This window comes from Eschrichtius robustus, chromosome 1 (genome assembly GCF_028021215.1).
Source record: "Eschrichtius robustus isolate mEscRob2 chromosome 1, mEscRob2.pri, whole genome shotgun sequence".
Lineage (NCBI taxonomy): Eukaryota > Metazoa > Chordata > Mammalia > Artiodactyla > Eschrichtiidae > Eschrichtius > Eschrichtius robustus.
Genome location: NC_090824.1, coordinates 168,730,399 through 168,751,743, shown reverse-complemented (window position 1 = coordinate 168,751,743; position 21,345 = coordinate 168,730,399). Strand labels below are relative to the sequence as shown.

At 48.1% G+C, this 21,345-nt stretch overlaps 1 protein-coding gene across 1 annotated transcript in view; it reads right to left on the bottom strand.

Annotated features, from left to right (window-relative positions):
• TRPM1 (transient receptor potential cation channel subfamily M member 1) overlaps positions 1-20,737 on the bottom strand; it is a 111,813-nt gene extending 91,076 nt beyond the window's left edge. Inside the window, 3 exon segments of the mRNA XM_068544150.1 lie at positions 17,888-17,967; positions 18,834-18,967; positions 20,454-20,737. Coding sequence (XP_068400251.1) covers positions 17,888-17,967; positions 18,834-18,967; positions 20,454-20,737 — 498 coding nt within the window.
• Between the last annotated feature and the right edge of the window lie 608 nt (positions 20,738-21,345).

The following is a 21,345-nucleotide window of genomic DNA, read 5'->3' as shown; positions in this document are numbered from 1 at the left end:
GAGGCTGGGAGCGGGTGGGCGGACAGGAGATACTCGGTGTGGCTGGCGGGCGGGGAAGGGACCTGATGCCGATGAGGATGGAGGGAGGGGAGGAGCCCAAACACGACCCTGGGTTCCTGGCTGGTGGAGTGGGTGGCTGGTGGTGTGATTTATGGAGGGGGGCCACGCAGGCCCAGGCTTGAGGAGGAGAGCCAGCTCCCCACAGTGGCCACCTTAGGTTCCAGGCGCCCACTGGACCTGCAGGGAGGGCAGAGGTGTCGTGTAGCAGCTGGTGGCGCGAATGGGGCTCAGCGCACAGGCGATATCTAGATAACGCTAGACAGTGAGAATCACTGGGATTGCTTGCTGATGGAGAGACTGCAGGAAGAAGAGAGGACGGCGGCGGCCCTGAGCCCCCAGGAGCAGCGGGGGTGGGGGGCGGGGGGAGGGTTCTGAGGATGCAAGGCCGGGGAGGCGGAGGACAGACACAGTGTCCCGGGGGCCTCGGAGGGCTGTCTACCAAGGATCGCATGTGCCCACGACGGGCCGGAAGGTGTGGGAGGGAAGTCAGAGGGGAGTGGGCTGACGGGCGTGGGAACGGGCCCTGACAGCTTGTTTGTTTGTTTAAAGAAAGGAAAAAAAGAAGGAAGTATCTGCTACAAACATGACCCAGGTAACCTTTGTACAATCCGGGCGGTGGTCACTGGATGCTGGATCATCCTCTGGGTTTTTACGTGGCTTTAGCGCAAAGGCCTGAGGAAGTGTAGGCAGCCAGCCTCACCCCCTGGGAGAGGTTCCCCGGGAAGGGGGCACACCAGGACGTTCTGGAACAGGTCCACGTGGACGGGGAGGAGCCTCTGGGGAGGGTGCAGGGGGACACCCTGGAGAAGGCAGGGCTGGGATGGGGGGACAGGGGAGGTGGGGAGGGGAGGGTGGGACCGAGGCAACAGGGCAGCCGGGCCTCGGCCTCAGGAAGTGGTTTGGGAACCTAAGAGCTGGTTTGCTGCTGGGCGAGTCTCTGTTTACTCAGCAGTCCTGTTTCATGGGCCAAAATTAACAGCAAATGCCACAGCGAAATGACTGACTTGTGGATCAATTTAGCTGAAAGAAACCGCTGGCTTCATGTGTCTATTTAGAGCAGACGCCTCACGCTCTCATCCCACAGCTGCACTTGGCCCACACGTGGACTTGGTTTGACTTTGTATTAAGAGAAGAATTAGCTGTCGTTATTAACTGAGAGGGAGAGTTCTTTGCGAAAACCTTGACTTCCGGCTGCTCTGGACCGCCCTGGGGATGTGGGGACTCTGGCTGATGTCCTGCAGAGCTGCAGGGGGCAGTGGGTCACCACACACCCCGCCCTGCCCTTGCCTGGCTGCTGGGGGCACCTGCAGGCCCCACCTGGGGCAGCACCTACGCGCCTGGGAACTCTCCAGAGCGCTGGCACAAACCACCCATCTTCACGTGCACAGAGGATTAAACCCCACAATCAATCCTTCCTTCCCGCCCCACACTCTACCCTCTCACCCCACCACTGTAGGAGGCCCTGGCCCTGGGTCCAACAGGTCGCTTCTGGGTGGTTTGGCTGAGACTCCCCACTGTGGCCCTTCAGGGAGACTCTTGGGTCAGACAGACCCCCACCCCATCACTGCCCCAAACTGCAAAGGGAACATGTAGAACCCCAGGCGAAGGGCCCACCTTGAGCGGCTGCCCCTCCCCTGGCAGGGGCTCTGTTCTCACGCCTGTAAAATGAAGATTATAACAGACTCCAATGATGGATTAGCGCTTGGAAGAGCTTTGACACCTAACTTCCTGTGCTTGATCATCACCATCCCCAGGAGGTGACAGGGCTGGCCTGCAGGGAATGTTGGTGGTCGTCACAGCCCACCCCCTCCCCTGGGCCACGTCCCTCTCCCCCAGGGGCCCTCCCTACGACACCATGACACGGTCGGTCCTCCAAACTGGAGTTCCAGAGACAGAGCTGGATCTTTAGGCCAAAGGAAATAACCTTCTTCTTTTTAATTTCTTTTTTTTAAAAAATTGAGATATAATCCACATACCCTAAAATTCACCTTTTAAGGTGTCAGTCAGTGGTTTTCACTATGTCCCCAACATCTTGTAACCACCACCATTATCTAATCCCAAGGCATTTTCATCATCCTTAAAAAAAGTCTCGTATCCAGAGCGGGGTCCCTCCCCATTTCCCACCCCACCCTCATGCAGTTCCCGACAACCACGAATCTGCTTTTTGCCTCTATGGATTTGCCGATTTTGCACATTTTACATAAATGGAATCATGTACTATGTGGTCTTTGATGTCTGGCTTCTTTCACTGAGCATCATGTTTTCAAGGTTTATCCATGTTGTAGCACATGTCAGTACTTTGTCCCTTTTCATGCCTCAGTAATATTCCATTTCATGAATTTATCAACTGATGGACCTCTGGGTTGTTGCCACTCTTTGGCTATTGCAAAGAGTGCTGCTATGAACATCTCTCTCTCTCTCTCTCTCTTTAATTTAATTTAAATTAATTTTTATTCTTTTGGGGGTTTTGTTTTGTTTTTCATTTATTTGGTTTGGCTGTGCTGCACGGCATGCGGGATCTCAGTTCCTGGACCAGGGATTGAACCTGTGCCCCCAGCAGTGGAAGCGTGGAGTCTTAACCACTGGACCACCAGGGAAGTCCCTCCCTCTTTTTTTTTTAAATTAGGAGTTTGGGATTAGCAGATACACACTACTACATATAACTAGGTAAACAACAAGGACCTACTGTATAGCACAGGGAACTGTACTCAATATCTTATAATAACCTATAAAGGAAAAGAACCTGAAAAAAAGAAGACATTTCTCTTTTTAAAGGGAATACTGAATAAGGCTAGGAAAAAAGGAAGGAAGTTCATTAGCTTGTCAACGTTGTGTTTGTTGATAGAGGATGCAGAAATTTTTTTTCATTAAGTTCTTCATTGTCTATATTGTGTTTTTAATTGTCTAAGGAAAAATATAACTGATATTAAAAATAAAACAAGAACGTGGCTGGGGTACCTGGCCAACCAACGTACAGCCTCTCTGAGGCAAGGGTGTCCCGACTGCAGCCGGCTGGGAGTGGGGTGGGGGGCAGCTCCTGGTCGCACCCTTGGGGTTTCTGCAGCATTTTAACCTTCTAGTAGCAAAATTCTGGTTGCTGCTCCATCATCTCGAATTTATACATATTTTAAGCTGCGACTGCAAATATCAAAGTCATCGGCCACATCTTGACTGGGACATATCTTAATTCACAACTACAAAAAGATCATATTCTTCTTCTACACTTGTAGAATGACAGTCGCAATCCACTGAATGCTTGTGTCCCCCTCAAATTCATGTGTTGAAATCCTAACCCCACTGTGAGAGTATTAATTAGGAGGTGGGGCCTTTGGGATGCAATTGGGTCATGAGGGTGGAGCTCCCATGAATGGGATTAGTGCCCTTATAAAAGAGACCCCAGAGAGCTCCCTCGTCCGTTCTGCCGGCTGAGAACCCAGGGAGAAGAAGAATGTCTATGAACCAGGAAACAGGTCCTCACCAGGCACCAAATCTGCTGGTGCCTTGATCTCGGACTTCCAGCCTCCAGAACTGTGAGGAATAACTTTCTGTTGCTTACGAGCCCCCCAGTCTAGGGTATGCTGCCCTTTGGGTAGAATGCAGGGTGGTTGTTAGTTAGCCCCGAGTGAGTGGAACTCGTCAATTGGGAGAAAAATCCAAACCGAAACAAAAGAAGAGGAGGCCCGCCTTAGAGCCGTGCAGCTGGACCAGACACACCAACAGTTGCTGGGCTTAGGCTACTGACACTTTGATAGCTGCTCCTCGTTTTTCACCATTAACAGGAAGGACCTCCAGGTCCCACAGATGCCGGGACAGACCCCAGACCCAGACTGATATTTTGATATCCTGGAACGAAGGCCTCGTGGGGCCAACTCACATCTGCTTATGTGTATGACATCTACTTATGACATCTGCTTATGTCGGAGAGTTGGCGGAGGAGAGGAAATGAAAATGGGCCATGTATTGGGGTTTCTAACCCACCCACCCTGCACACAGCTATGCCAATCATGAGTGAGTTCTGACGCATGAAGAACACGCTTGCTCCACCTGAGGACTTTCCACTTAGCTGGGAAAAAGGGGTGAATTATTGGAACTCAGCTAAGATAATGGGTTGGCAGGGGGAGGAAGTGAGAGAAAAGAAGGAGGCCAAGGTCAGCTTTTAGCCCCAGGTCTGGAATCTGAGCAGAGAGCTCCTGCAGGTCACACCCCTGCCTGGGGGTCAGATGTCTCTGCTCCCCATTTACAGGGTTGCACAAAGCTAAGCCAGGCAGACACTCCTCAACACAAGCTGTGCTTTACAGCTGTGGGTGGTCTTCTTTCCCCATCATAGGATGGACTCAGGGACAACCCCTGCTTTTTGGGATCACACTTTTGAATGAGGTCATGCCCTGGGACATGCCTTGTTCTGTGAATGGGGGAAGTCACCAATTCCTGGGCACCAGAACCTGCGCCACCCTTACAGCCTTCTTCTTCCAGAGCCAGAGACCTGTATCTAAGTAGTGGGTATTCAGGCCAGGGTCCACCCCTCTCCCCGAATGGGTTAGCAGGTGCTGAGTGGAGCCAGCCCCCCTGATGGTCCCTTCCCCTGCCCCTATGTAGAACTTGGCCCAGAAACTTGCTTCTGGAAAGGTGCCCACAGAGTCTGGGCCAGTATTCCTTAAAGTGTATTATGGGGGAGGTTGTTAAAGATGCAGATATTTGGCAATTATGGGATGGGAGGAAATATTTACAAATCATATATCTGATAAGGGATTCATATCCAGAATATATAAAGAACTCCTACAACTCAACAACAACAAAAATAAACAACCTGATTTAAAAAAGGGCAAAAGGGACTTCCATGGTGGTGCAGTGGTTAAGAATCTACCTGCCAATGCAGGAGACACGGGTTCGTGCCCTGGTCTGGGAAGATCCCACATGCCACAGAGAAACTAAGCCTGTGCGCCACAACTACTGAGCCTGCGCTCTAGAGCCTGCGAGCCACAACTACTGAAGCCTGGATGCCTAGAGCCCGTGCTCCGCAACAAGAGAAGCCACCGCAGTGGGAAGCCTGTACACTGCAACAGAGAGTAGCCCCTGCTCACCGCAACTAGAGAAAGCCCGCACACAGCAATGAAGACGCAGTGTAGCCAAAATATAAATAAATAAATAAATAAATAAATAGGGCAAAGGACTTGAATAAACATTTTCCAAAGAAGATATACAAATTGCCAACAGGTACATGAAAAGATGCTCAACATCACTAATCATTAGAGAAATGCACATGAAGACCACAGTGAGATACCAGTTTGCAGCATTTGGATGGCTACTATCAAAAGAAAAAAAAAACAGAAAATAATAAGTGTTGGTGAGGACATGGAGAAATTGGAACACTTGTGCACTATTGGTAGGATTTTAAAATGGTGCGTTTGCTGTGGGAAACAGTATGATGGTTCCTCAAAAATTAAATATAGAATTATCATATGATCCAGTAATTCCACCCCTGAGTATATACCCAAAAGAATTGAAAGCAGGGTCTTGAAGAGATATTTGTACAGCCATGTTCATAGCAGCATGATTCACGATAGCTAAAAGGAGGATGCAACCCAAGTGTCTATCAATGGATGAAAGTGTGGTCTTTCCATACAAGGGAATATTATTTAGCCTTAAAAAAGGAAGGAAATTCTGACACCTGCTACACTATGCATGAACCTTGAGGACTTTATGTGAAGTGAAATAAGCCAGTCACAAAAGGACAAATACTGTCTAATTTCACTTATATGAGGTCCCTAGAGTTGTCTAATTCAGAGAGACAGAAAGTAGAAAGGTGGCTGCCAGGGGCTGGGGGAGGGGAAATGGGAAGTTAGTGTTTAATGGGGGCAGAGTTTCAGTTTGGGAAGATGAAAAAGCTCTGGAAATGGATGGTAGTGGTGGTTCACAGCAATGTGAATGTACCTAATGCCAATGAACTGTACCCTGAAAAACGGTTACAATGCTAAATTTTACATTATGTGTACTTGACCACGGTTGAAAGTAAAAATTTTAAAAACGTCAGAAAATCAAAACTACAATGAGATATCATTTCACACCAGTCAGAATGGCCATATCAAAAAATCTACAAACAATAAATGCTGGAGAGGGTGTGGAGAAAAGGAAACCCTCTTGCACTGTTGGTGGGAATGTAAATTGATACAGCCACTATGGAGAACAGTATGGAGGTCCTTAAAAAACTAAAAATAGAACTACCATACGACCCAGCAATCCCACTACTGGGCATATACCCTGAGAAAACCATAATTCAAAAAGAGTCATGTACCAAAGTGTTCATTGCAGCTCTATTTACAATAGCCAGGACATGGAAGCAACCTAAGTGTCCATCAACAGATGAATGGATAAAGAAGATGTGGCAGGGCTTCCCTGGTGGCGCAGTGGTTGAGAATCTGCCTGCCAATGCAGGGGACATGGGTTCGAGCCCTGGTCTGGGAAGATCCCACATGCCGCGGAGCAACAAGGCCCGTGAGCCACAACTACTGAGCCTGCGCGTCTGGAGCCTGTGCTCCGCAACTAGAGAGGCCGCGATAGTGACAGGCCCGCACACTGCAATGAAGAGTGGCCCCCGCTCGCCGCAACTGGAGAAAGCCCTCGCACAGAAACGAAGACCCAACACAGCCAAAAATAAATAAAGTAAAATAAATTAATTTAAAAAAAATACCTAGCTCCATCATTAAAAAAAAAAAAAAAAAAAAAAAGAAGATGTGGCACATATATACAATGGAATATTACTCAGCCATAAAAAGAAACAAAACTGAGTTATTTGTAGTGAGGTGGATGGACCTAGAGTTTGTCATACAGAGTGAAGTAAGTCAGAAAGAGAAAAACAAATACTGTATGCTAACACATACATATGGAATCTAAAAAAAAAAAAAAAATGGTCATGAAGAACCTAGGGGCAAGACGGGAATAAAGACGCAGACCTACTAGAGAATGGACTTGAGGATACGGGGAGGGGGAAGGGTAAGCTGGGACGAAGTGAGAGAGTGGCATGGACATATATACACTACCAAACGTAAAATAGATAGCTAGTGGGAAGCAGCCGCATAGCACAGGGAGATCAGCTCGGTGCTTTGTGACCACCTAGAGGGGTGGGATAGGGAGGGTGGGAGGGAGGGAGACGCAAGACAGAAGAGATATGGGGACATATGTATATGTATAACTGATTCACTTTGTTATAAAGCAGAAACTAACACACCATTGTAAAGCAATTATACTCTAATAAAGATGTTAAAAAAAAAAAAACAAACGCAGATATCTGGGCTCCACTCCAGGTCCTGGAATCAGAATTGGGGCCTAAGACTGTATTTTAACAAGCTTTTGAGCCCCAGTGCCTGTGCTGCGCTCGGCTTCCTGCCCCTCCGTTTGGGTCTTTCCTCTCAAGGAACTGCATGTTCCAGTGTAGGGGAGACAGGTCGGAGGAGATGCCTCTGAGGGCAGGCCTGCCCCTGGACCCCGGGGAAGAAATCCCGGCTCACTCAGAAGCTGCTGAGTGGGTGAAATGCTCTTGGACCTTTCTCGGGTGATGGGCGGGGGCCGGGGTTAGGGTGAGGCCAGTCAGGCACTCATGTTGGGGCACCGCAAATTCAGTGACTAAGGTAAATAGCATTTCACACAATATTAAAAAAATAAAATCAACGCAAAAAAATCCGTGGTGAACACAATATCAGTATTTTAAAGGCAGGCTGTGTTGTTGCTTGCTTTGTGACCTTGCAATATTGTGCAAAGGTCATTTCCGATCAGCTCAGAGCCCTGGGGCTGGGAGTCCCCTGGGTGGTTGTGTGAGGGTTGACAATGACATGCCAGCGTGTAGGGCAGTGCCAGGCCTTATGTATAGTCATGCTTTTTGATCGTAGAGTTCTTATTAACTTTCCCCCATGCAGTTCAAATCAGGGGAGCATATTCTGAGGAGTGCCTATAGAGGGCGCATTGGTCCTTCTCCCTCAGACTCCAACATGGCTGGCACCTGGCCCACAACAGTGGCTAGTGACCCTGGCAGGCTGACCCTCCTACTGGCCACACGGCTGCTGGATGGCAGTGGTGAGGCCCATGTGGCGTGGACCTGGGATCACCACCCAGAAGGCACGCTCCTGGGGGCATGGGGATGGGGGCGGGGACGGGCCTGAGAGCCACCCTGAGTTCCTGTGACACAAAGAGGCTAGGGACTGCTGGCCCGGAGGATGGTCACTGCAAGGCCAGCAAAGCTTCAGCTCCAGAGCCCCACACTTAAAGGGCCTCTCCAAGACCTGAAACTTGATTTGAAACTTGAATTTTCTATTCTTTTCCTTAAAGCATATACGCTTTGGGGCCCTCAAACGCCCCAGGTGCACCCCTGTTTGCCCTTCTGAGTGAGCAGGGCATCTGCAGGGTGAGGACCAAAGAGGGGGGCTGGCCTGGAGCCAAGGGGTGGGGAGGGGGCAGGGGTGGGACATTTCCATGCTGTGGTTTGGTGATGGTGGTGGTGGGGAGGGTGTGGTTTTTTTCTTTGCTTCAAATTAAGAATAAACAAATAAAAACTCCTAAACAAATATGTGCTTGATGGAACAAACTGAAAAGATTTAGAAATCTCTAAAATAAAGTGATTCTGTCTTTCCCTCTCCCACCCTAGCATCTAGCAGTGACCCCATTAACTGTTGGCGTGTGCCCTTCCGACACTTCCTCCCACTTATTCACACACACATATACGCTTGCAAAGAATCTTCTAGAAATGAAACGTTAGCGATATTTACAGGCCTCTTTTTGAGCAATGGTATTCCATTGCTTCCTGAGTGTTCTCTGCAGGGAACTGTCCTGGAAAGAATGTTCCCGATGGGCCTGGACTTGTGCCTGGACATTTCACTATTAAAGCCCTTTCTTTGGGTTGAGGCTTTGAAGGTGGCCCTTACAGCCAGAATACAATAAATGGCAGGGTGGAAAGAAAAGGACCTTGGACTTGGACATTCCTGAGTCACAGTGTCTTATCTTTATGACCTTGGTGAAGTTATTTAAATTTCCTGAGGATTGATTACCTTGTCTGCAAGGTGGGGTGGCTGGGAGGGGTAGAGGTTGGTATTCAATGAACATTTTTCCAGTTTTTTAAATCAGCAGTAACTGAGAGAAGGAAACAAGGGTAAGATCTTAGTGAACCTGTGAAGGCCTAGCATCTGTCAATGGGGGGCGTGGGCATGAGAACACACTGTTCTTAATTCCCTGGTCTATGGCAGAGGAAGCGGGAGGCCGGGATGGCAGGGCTGAGGGCCCACCCGGGGCCTGGCCAGCTGCCCCAGGATTGGGGACACCGCCATGAGACAGAACCTTCCCTCCAGAACCCAGGGCCCAATCATCAGCCCTAATGATGTTGGACATACGTTTGGTTTGTGTTTCTCCCAGGCTTTCCTTCTCCAGTGTTCTCCCACTCTGTCCCCAGTGTGGTGACAGCATCATCCCTGCTGAGGGGGTTTCCTGGGGCTCTGGGGAAGGGCGTGCACGCATCAGCCCATGATGGTCTCTCGTGCAGCAGACTGGCCGGTTTGCAAGAGTCAGCTCCTCGGGACTGGGAGCCAGGCTGGGGCAGGTGGGAGGAAGGACCCAGGGAGTGGGCAGTGGTGGGCGCTCCTGAAGTGGGGCTGGGCAGGAGGCTGGGCATGGAGGAGGGGGGGTGTGGTCTAGGACCTAAATTAGGTTCACACGTTTGCTGTGTCCTCCCAGGCTATCCTGACCTGTGTGGCCAGTAGTGGCTCACGGCCAGTGTCTGGGCTGCTTGGGTATTAATAGTGAGTGTGCTGCACCCCACCCAGCATTTAGAACTTGGGAGAGTTATGTCAGAGAAAAGGTTCTTCAAAGGTCTCGGGAAGCTTTGCAGCCCGGGCCCCCTGGGAGTCAGGGGAGAAGGCCAGCACTCAGGGACTTCACTCTAGCAGCTTCTGGAGCCCCTGATGTGGTGGGCTCTGCAGGCTCCAGATGTGCTGCATTGACCCGGCCTCCCACCCCCTGTGGAGGGGGAGCTCCAGGTGGGCATGTTCTCATCATGAAGGTGTGTGCGGTGTGCTGGGATGGGGCATGGGGCAGGGGGCAGGTCCTTCTTTCTGGAAGACAGGGCATGGCCTTGCAGGGTGGGGCAGGCAGAGAGGGGGCATGGGGAGAATTTGGTTGGGCACAGGAGTGATGGGGAAAGAGCTCTTGGAAGAGGGAACAGCAAGGACAGAGCGGAACACTAGACCCCCTTTCTCTGCTGTGACTGTCACAGTGACAGCTGCTCAGAGCTGAGATGCAGTGGGGATGGGGGCCACACAGAGACCATGGGCTCCCTCACTGTGGTTTTACAGATGAGGAAACAGGCAGTAGAGGAGTTATGGCTTTGGTAGGGGCTCTGGGAGGTGAGGGGGCATGGAGAGGGGAGACAGAGTGGCATAGTAGAGCCGCCAGCTCAGCCAGTCTCATGGCAGGTGGCCGGCCTGACCCCCTGCACGGCTCTGTCCCTCATCACACATCTATCTCCTCTGGCCGATTCAAAATATTTTTTCTCCAAAATGGGCAGATGCTTTTGAGGTCCTCCCTTTGAGGAGGATAGAGAACAGTTCAGCATTGTCTGGGGTAGCGGAGCAGGTTCATGGTCCACGGTCCAGCGGTTCTGTACTGAGGTTCACCCCAAACATGCTCATGCTCGTGTGCACCAGGACACACACGTGTTCATAGCAGCACCATATTGAGAGCCCCAAGGGACAGCAATCCAGGTGCCCAGCTGCAGTGGGGTCTACAAGTACATCACCATATATTCACATAAGGGAATATTATATGGCAATGAGAACAGACAAACTACAACTACCATATGACTCCAAAAACAACACAAAGCAAAAGAAACAAGTCACCAAAGACATATACATTCTCTTTATGTAAAGTTCAAAATCAGATGAAGTGAAACAATGTATTGTGTAAGGATATAGATGAAGTCCAAAATGAAACAGTAGCAAAGCTCCCAAAAAATGCACATAAAAACTACTAGAGCTAATAAACAAATTCAGCAAAATTACAGGGTCCAAGACTAACACACAAGAATCAGTTGTGTTATAATAAACAGAAATCAACAATCCTAAAACGAAATTAAGGAAACAATTCCATTTCTAGTAGCATCAAAAAGAATAAAATATCTAGAAATAAATTTAGCCAAGGAGGTGAAAGACTTATGCTGAAAACTACTGAAAGAAAGAAGACATAAATAAATGGAAAGACATCCCATGTCCATGGGATGACTTAATATTGTTAAGATGGCAGTACTACTCAAAGTGACCTACAGATTCAGTGAAATTCCTATCAAAATTTCAATGGCCTTTTTTTTCAGAAATGGTATAGTTGATCCTCAAATTCATAAGGAATTGCAAAGGGCTCCAATAGCCAAAGTAATCTTGAAAAAAAGAATAACAAACTCAGAGGACTCACATTTCCCAGTTTCAAAATTTCAAATCTACACTAATCAAAAAAGTATGATACTGGCATAAGGATAGACCTATAGAACAATAGCATAGGATTGAAAGTCCAGAAATAGACCCATACATATATGGCCAATTGATTTTTGACAAGGGTGGGCACCAAGATCGTTCAATGGGGGAAAGGAAAGTCTTTTCAACAAATGGTGCTGGGAAAATTGGATATCCATATGGAAAAGGATGGATTTGGACTCCTATCTCATACCATACACAAAAATTAACTCAAGACAGACCAGTCCTAAATGTAACAGCTAAAACCATCACACTCTTAGAAAAAAACATAGGGGTAAATCTTCACGACCTTGGTTTTAGCAATAGATTCATAGACTCATGCTTTTGGTATCATACAATAATTGAAGAAATAGATAAACTGGATTTCATCAAAATTTAAATGTTTGTGCTTCAAAGGACACTATCAAGAAAGTGAAAGACAACCTACAGAATGAGAGAAAAATATTTGCAAATCATATATTTGGCAAGGGTTTAGTATCCAGAACATATTAAAAAGTCTCACAACTCAAAAACAAAAAGAGATACAATCCAATTTTAAAAATGGGTGAAGGACTTGAATAGATATTTATCCAAGGCAGATGTACAAATGGCCAAACACATGAAAAGATGCTCAACATCACTAGTCATCAGGGAAGTGCAAATCAAAACCATGAAGTACCATTTCACCCCTACTAGGATGGTCATAATAAAAGAGCCTCCCAAAACAAAAAGAAGTATAGCTGACCCTTCAACAACACTGGTTTGAACTGCACGGGTCCACTTATATGAGGATTTTCTCAATGAAGACAGTATCTGTATTTTCAGTTTACAGAGCTTTAACTGCATGTGGGGAAAAGTTTGTGTTTGATTGTAGATCACAATGTGTGGAATCAAAAGAACTAGGGTTTGAGTCCTGATTCTAGCCGGACTTCTTCATCTTCCTGCCCTTGGGTGAATCATTTATCAATGTCTTTGTTTTTGGGGCAGAGATAGCAGTATGTGGATTTTCGACTGTGCCGGGGGGTCAGCACCCCTAACCCCCCACATTGTTCAAGGGTCAACTGTAATTAGTATTGTCAAGGATGTGGAGAAATTGGAACCCTCATACATTGCTGGTAGAAATGTTAAAATGATATGGCTGCTTTGGAAAAGAGGTTGTCAGTTCCTTAAAAAGTTAAATATAGAATTACCATATGACCCAGTGGTTTCACTGCTAGGTAGATACCCCAAAGAATTGAAAACAGGTACTCAAAGAAGTACATGTACACTACTGTTCAGAGTAGCACTATTCACAATAACCAAAAGGTGGAAATGGCTCAAAAGCCATTCAGGAAATGAATGGATAAGCAAATTGTGGTACATACATACAATGGGATTATTATTCAGCCACAAAAAGGAATGAAGTACTGATGCAGGCTACAATGTGCATGAACCTTGAAAATGTTATGTTGAAGGAGAGAAGCCAGACACAGTAATTCACTGTATGATTCCACTTAGATTAATAATTAACCAGAATAGATAAATCCATAGAGACAGAACACAAACTGGTGGTTTCCAAGAGTGCGGGGGAAATGGGAGTGGGAAGCAGTCACTTAATGGGTTCAGCATTTTACTTTGTAGGATGGAAATGTTCTGATCAGCCAGATAGAGGTGGTGGTGACTGCACAACATTGTGAATGTACTAAATACCACTGAGTTGTTCACTTTAAAGTGGTTAATTTGATGTTATATGAATTTCATCTCAATAAATTATTTTTTTAAATTAAAAACATGTCAACCTCAAAGCAAAACAAGAGAGAAAAGAAAAGTAAAGGGGTGAGCATCACAAAAGTCAGGGTGTTTGTGGAAGAGGAGAGGAGAATCAGGGGGGTCCGAGTGGTAATACACAAGATTTGCTTTGTTATTCTTCTTTAAACTGTATGCAGATATATACACTTCTTATAAATACTGTATTTCACGATAAAATATTTTAAAAGCATAAACAGAAGGAGGAGAGAGAAAAAGAATCATGTAGCAGGGGATGGATGCTTGGCTCAAGCTTCCCTTCCTCCCATTCACCAGCCCCTCCCTGGTTGCCTGGGAGCCTGGGGACGACAACAGGGATCTTGGGGGTCCCTCCCCAGTGCCCCTTCCTGGCTTGGCCAGCATCACCCGGCCAACTTGCTTAGAAGGGCGAGTGAGTTGGGAAGGCGCTGTTTACAGGGACTCCCTGTAGTTGCCTGAGATCCTGGTCTGGTTTTCAGTGGTGGGGATGGTGCAGTCCTGTGCCCACAGGAGAGAGGATCGCAGGACCAGGCCAGTCCCCCTGTGCCCACCTGGCCCCGGTGGGGGATGCCCTCTCCTCTTCAGGGGTGCTCTCAGTCCTTCACAACCCCTCCAGGTTCCTGTCCCCTGGGCTTCCTCTCCCAGGATTCTCGGGACCCGTGAGGATGCCCACAGCATGGGTGGCATGCGTGAACACAGACCCAGGCCGTAGACCTGTGAGGTGTCGGCTCCTGGGTAGCCAGCACTCCTATTCCCTCAGGGACTGTGGTGTGAGCTGGGGCCCCCGGAGTGGGGAAGGGTACGGGATACCATGCCGTCAGGAGGCATGCCCAAGGCTGCCAACTGAGGAGCCAGCCTGCCTGGGCTGTTCCCTTGCCCCGCTGCCTCTTTGCTGTGACAACACTTAATACATGATCCCATATCAATAAGAATTAGTGTAATCGTAATTGTACAAATAACAGAGTTAGGGTCTTCGCTGAGTGTTGTCTTCTGACCTCAGTCAAGGTGGTGTGGGGCTTGTTTTGCTCACCTGCCCTCCAAGCCAGCCCTGCTGAAGGTGACGCGGGCACCTCTCACCCACATACCACTCTATGCACCAAACGGATGGGCTGGAACCACCACCATGACAGCCATGGAGCCGGGCATTCAGGAACTCAGGAGTGTTTAGGCCAACCCTTAGGTTTTACTTTGGTTTTAAGGGGACTGAGGTCCAAACCCCAAGGCCAGCTGGGGGCCAGTCTGGCTGAGAGCCAGCGTCCCTCTGGCAGACCTCTGGCAGCATGTGTTTGGAAGGGAGTGGGACAGCATCTGTCAGAGTTCAGTCACACACCCTTTGACCAGCACACCCACTTCCAGGGGCCTGTTATCTGGAAATACCTTTACGTGTACAAGGCCACAAATGGGTGTTTGTTGCAGTATCTTCTGAACTGAGTGAAAAATTGGAAAGCACCAATTTTTTATTCATCTACATTGGGGACTGGTTGAACCAATTACGATGGACCAAATCATGCACCTATTAAAGAGACTAAAGTAGAACTCTAAGTTCTAAAGTGTAACTGTCTCTATTATGAATCGAAAAAAAGTTGTAGTAAGATCTTTCTGGTACTATTCAGCTGTGCAAGAACCAACCTTGAGATGTAAACGTCTAGAATCCAACATGGTAGCCAATGGCTACATGTGGCTTATTGGGCATCTGAAATCCAGCCCGGTCTGAGTTGAGATGTGCTGTGAGTTTAAGTGTAAAACAGCAAACTACCATTTGCTACATCTAACATTAGACCTCAAAAAGAAAAGCTGTTTGGCTGGATTTTGAAGACTTTGTATTCAAAAAAAGACACAAAGTATCTCACTAATGTGCTTTCTATGTTGACTACATATTGAAATGATAATATTGGGGATATATTGAGTTAAATATGTTTTTATATTAATTTCACTTATTTTGACATTGCTTCACCTTTTTTGGATGCAGCTACTCTACCATGTAAAATGATGTCTGTGCCCCAGGTGATCGGTCAGCCCTAGTCCAGAATGACAGACATCAAACCACCAAGCGTGGTCAGCAGTGGGGGGTGGATTAGGAGAAGTGTTTGAAGCAGGACCTATACTTGGCTCTTCCACATGGTTGTAAAACTTTACATATTCATATATCACCTTTACAACGAGTAACAAACGAAAAAGGATGCTCTTGTCATGCTCTCTGGCCGGCATGCTTTCTACCTCACCATGCCTGATGAATTTGCCCGCTCTGATGCCCTGTCTCCACGGAGGCCATGGCCCATGGAGAGAGGCCATCCGCTAATTCAGCATTACCTTTACCTTGGGGCATATCAAGCATGACCAACCCTTGGGGAACAGAATTGGGACACTCTGTCCTCCCCATGTTCATGGAGAAAGCAGACCAGCGGGGTGACAGCCAGAAGCAGTGGGGGGAGGCACCCAGCAACAAGAAGCCCCCAGCAGCTGCGGATGGGAGTTCTGTGGGCTGACATTAGCTAGTTTTCTTTAAGCATCTCTAGCATAATAAATGCATTCTTCCCCCCTCCTTGGATAGCAATTGAAGACACAGTTTCTGGAAAACGGAAAGATAAATTATAGTAGTGCTTTCTATGGGAGCCTAGGAAACTTGTTGCTGTGTGTGATGTATGTCTGGGGCAATGCACCAGCCGTTTCCTGGACCCTGGTTGCTCCCAATGGATGCCGTCATTCATTCACTGACTGCTGAGTCTAATATTGAAGCTAGAAAAAGAGGGGCAGGTAAGATCCTTCTGTGTATCAACGTATCCCTGGTGACTCTCTTTTTTTTTTTTTTTGAACATCTTTACTGGAGTATAACTGCTTTACAATGTTGTGTTAGTTTCTGCTGTATAACAAAGTGAATCAGCGACTGTCTTTTTAATGGAGGTGTTAAGATGTTGAACCCCATTAATCTCTAGGTCAGAGACTGGGTCCAATTAGTCCCCTGGTTGAGGGCTTCTATGTTCCCAGGTCCAGAACTTACACACACACACACACGCACGCGCGCACGCACACGCATACAGAATTATAGGACGTCTTGAAAACATTTTCAAACAAAGCAAAAGAGAATTTTCTAAAAATACCTAACGCTCCAAGTTGAGAGGATTGTAAGTTAATAGAAAGTCTGTTTTGTTTTCACTTAGTTCAGAATGACGACTAACCACTTAAGATGCCTGAGCTTCATTCTGTGTCCTGTACTTATCAACTTTGCAAAGCAAATAAATGAGGTTGCAAAGAGCCAAACCAAACAAAATCCCAGACTTTTCCTGGAAAATAACCAATAAAACATAAACAATGACAGCAACACCCTCAACATTCATTGATGTTTCCAGTTACATTTTCTGGGGCCTAAAATACACGGCAGAGAGCAACCACTTTATGCTACAAATATCACTGCAAATGCCATGAATTAAAACTGCTGCGTGATGGTTTGCAAAATGTAATTTGGCGAACATTCCCAAAGACAACCCTTCCCCAAAATCAAACCCATATTATTCAAGTCCACTCCCAGAGAGGCCTATCTCCCTTCTTAATTCCTCCCTAAATACTTAATTCAGACAGAGTAAATTTGTCTTGTCTTTTTTCTCCCGACCTCTCTCCCCTGTTTTATTCTCATCTCCTATCCCTGGTCAACCAGGAACAATTCCGGTGAATATTTTCATCTTTCCCCACATCCCCACTATTTCTGCTTATATTTGCTAAGGTTAAAAAAAAAAAAAAAGATACAACTTCTGGTAACAAAAGGAAAATGTATTTGTTATAGAATATTGTTAAAGTAAAAGAAAAAGAAATGTACAAAGGAATAAATAAACATCATGCATACAGCCTTCATCTAAAATAATGGCTAACATTTCAATGTATTCCTCGGCTTTTTCCTATAAATAGATTAGACGTGTCTGTGTGTGTGTATGTGTGTAATGAAAAATATGATCATCCTACATTGTCATTATGCATTCCTCTCTGTCATTTAAAAAGTGACTACATTACATTTCATCCTGTGGATAGACCATGATTTATGTGCCCAACCCTCTATTTGGGGCATTTGGATTGTTTCCTATGTCTGACTGTAGTGAACAATGCTCTAGAATGTTGGCTTATATTTACATTACTCCTTTAGGATTATTTCCTTAGGATGGATCCCTAGACATGAAATTGTTGGACTTGGGCACCTACTGCTCAACTGCCTTCCACAAACCAGCTCCCACTGCCCCTGGCGCTGAGAAGGAATCTCCACCTCTCTTCACAGCCGAATCAGTCTTTCCCCTGAGGTTTTAACTAACAGTTGAAATATCGGCTGATAAATGCCAGGAACTTCAGTGCTCTCGGAGGCTCTCGGGAAGACTCACATTCTCCGGGAAGCAAGAGTGGAGGTGCTAGGGACTGAGAGGCCAGGAGGCTGAGCCCTGGAGCTGGGGGCTTCTCAGCAGACCCCCGGCACCTGCATTTAGATGCTGAAGCCTGGTGATGGCCAGCTACAAGGGGCCTGTCCCCTCAGGGAGCATGGATTCATTGGCCATTCCCACATGACCTTGTCCAGCCAGCCTGAGCTTACCCACACCGGAGCTTACCTGCCGCAGCAGCGGGGTGGAGAGGGTGCAGCCGGCCTCCTCCTCTGGCCAGGCAGGAGGATGGCTGAGGAGGGCCCACCCTTTAAGTGGGGACATCCGCAGGAAGAGCATGTGAGCCCCTATGCTGAGCCCTCATGATCCCCATGAGGCTACAGTCTCGTGACCTTGCTCCCAGGCCTGGAAAGGAAACCATGACCAAACCCCGCCAGGCTGCTCAATGGGGGATCCCACAAAAGCAGCCTTGGGATCTGGGGGGGAGGGGAGGAGAGCGAGAGCTTTCCCTTTGAAGTGACCCTCCCCCAACCAGCCCTTCAGCTAGAAATGTCAGCACTATTTGCATAATTGAGACAATTGGACAAAACGGTTCTTTCAGAAGCCCTTCGTCAGGCGGGCGGTGCCCAGCCCTGGGGAGCTGGGGGAAGGCAGCACATGGCACTAATCATCCCTAATCCTTTTCGGATCATCTGAAGCTAGACCAGAGGTTGAGGTGAACTCCAGTGCGAGGGCAGCGTGAGTCCCATGTGACTGTCATCCTTGTCTAGGCTCCCCTAAGACCCACGGTCCCCACTCCATCAGCAGCCCGAGTGACCTGTATCCATAGTCACCCCAAAACCGCCCTGAGGAGAGCTTTTGGGGTTTGCTATAATGATACGCATGGTTAGGCCAGTGATCAGTGAGCTTTCTCAGCCTGGCAGGAAAGAAGAAATCCAAACCCTGAAATTCTCCCTTACATGACCCTCCACGCAGGGGAGTCACCCCCCAGCCCCTCACCTCCTAGTCTCCTTGGCCTGGGCTGCCTCCCTCATCAAGGAAGGGACAGAGATGCAGACAGGCTGGACCCACGGGCCGTTAGGGCAGTTTCCATTTTACAGATGAGGAGACTGAGGCTCATGTGAGTCAAGTGGCTGTTTACTCGGAGAGCCTGTGAGGCGGGGAGGAGCCTGACTGGCCCCGGCTGTCGTGTGCACCCCATAGAGCCCGGGGGCTGCAGCCTGAGCCTGGGACCAGTCCCCACTGCAAGCTGCAGGAGGTCGTACCCACACCTGGGGCATGCCCAGGGGCTCGGGGAGCCTCTGAATTCTGCAGGTGGATGCAGGATTGGGCAGGGGGGCTGGGCCATTTTCTGGGGAGGGGGTCCATCCTTTGCTTTCAGCAGCTTCTCTCAGGTCTTTGCCCACCAAAGGTTGACAACCTTGTCCCAGCACAGTGGGTGCATGCGGGTTGCGGGGGATGAAGTGTGACTTCCGCCGTGCTTTGCCGGTGCACAGCCTGGGAGTGAGCCTGGCAGTGTCCGCCTGCCCAGCCGCTGCTCTGGCCCAGCAGCAGGGTTGTTTGCCTTATAAACTGGTGATGGCTCTGCAGGCCTGATAGACTCATGGCTTTTAGCAGGAGTCCCTCGGGGGCAGAGGGGATGCTGTAAGTGGCTGTAGGTCTGACTGCATGGTCAAGGCAGAATTACTGATGCAGGGCGTTCCTGGGACATCAGGAACCAGACTGGGAGCGGCCAGGGAGGCCCCACAGGAGGGGCCCCACCATGGCTACAAAGCGTGAAGCCACGTGGTCAGTGCCAAGGACAGCCCCATCCCAGCTGGCCAGTAAGTGCCTCTCCAGCCAGTGGACACGACTGTTACTTGTCACATAGACCCCTTCTCAGGGTCAGATAACACAGAGAGAATGGGATCCCCAGAACTCTGCAAGACAGCACCCCTCCTTCCTGGGGCCGGCACCCTGGGACTGCCACGTGCAACACGGTGGCCTGAGCCCCGTCTGCCTCGTGACCGAGCGCTTGAAATGCAGCTGGTCCACACTGAGATGTGCTCTGAGCATAAAATCATGGGATGGCCAAGACTGGTGATAATATATTTTACTGATTGCATGTTGAAATGATATTTTGGATGTTTGGGGTTGAAAATAATGTATTATTTAAAAAATATATTATTAGTATTTTAATATATTTTATTTCAATATATTAATTTTTCAATATGATTAATCCTAGGAGGAAAGTAGGAGTCAATTTTATGTACAGTTTGATTCTAACTGTAAAAATATACTTTGAGAAAAAAAGACCAGAAAGGAATATAATATGCTAACAGGTTATGTTAATAGAAATATATGTGATTTTTTCTCTATAAAAAAAAAATTTGCAATCTGGTTTTTTTTCTGAATAAAATGTATTATTAATTTTTTTCACCTGCTTCTATTTACTTTTTAAAAAAGTGACTACTAGAAGATTTGAAAAGACCTCTGTTGCTCACCGCTGTGGCTCATATTATATTCCTGTTGGCAGGCGCTGAGCCAGGGCTGCAGGGGGCAGGGGATCCTGGGCAGCAGCCCCATTCTTGGGGGGGAGGTCTCCTCCTTGTATGGCACCTGCAATGACCCGGTGCTTGGGAACAATGCCCAAGAGCTGTGGACGGGCTCTTAGTGTGTGAGGATTATTACGTGTCCAGGGAGCCTTCTGAGCCAATGACAACGGCACCAAGACCAGCGACAGGGAAGAAGCACCAGGCAGGTAGTTAAGTGGTACCAGGTCTGCAGTCTGTGAATTAATCCACTCAGTCGTCACCCAGCCTCAGAGGTGGGCGTACTTCTTCTCCTGGGTGAGGAATGAGGACACCGCGGCTCTGAGGAAGTGAGCAGCTTGCCTGCGGTCACAGGGTCACAGTTGGTGAGGGGCAGGGGGACAGTGACCTTGCGTCCCTGCAGGGTGGACCCCTGAGAAGGCGGCAGGGGCGCCCCGGGTGGAGGCAGCGCCCACACTCTGTCTGGGGGGTCTTGGTTTGGGTTCCCTCCAAGGAGACTCGGAGACAAGCCCATGATGTTTTTCTCCTGGTCCTCTGTCCCCTGCATTTCCCTACCAACAGTGAGATCTCGAAGCCTGTTCCGATCCAGGGAGGACTTCCTGGCAAGACTCACGGATGGTGTCGGTCCTTCCACCTAATGTCGCTTTTCTCCCTTCGGTGAGGTCAGCGGACCTTGATGGCGATGGCCTACAGCCTGGACATCACTAGACTTGCAAGATGGTGACCTCATTCCACCATCCCTGCCTCGTTTATTAGCCTTGTTTATTCTATTCTTGTAGAATTCATCTACGAGAAGCTTCCCCTGACTACGTCGGTTAGCACCGTTCACACAGGAAAGGCAGGGAAAAGGTTTCCATTTCCAGAGTAATGAGTTGGTTCTCTGGCACCCTCTCAAGGTGACTAACATGTTTCTTCTTCCAGCGTGTCAGTGTGAATTCATAGATTGAAACATACTTGATGCGTTTCAATCCACAACACTAATTTCCTTTACTGTTTCCTTACTGTTGTGAATTGTCCCAATCTCACATGGGCTCCGGAATCCTTCTGGCATGACACCAGGAGCATCTGAGAAGTACCTTGCTATCGGGCTCATCTTGTACATTTCTTCCCCTAGACCTGGACTTGGCTATTCCTCCAAGGAGCCATGGTTCTTTT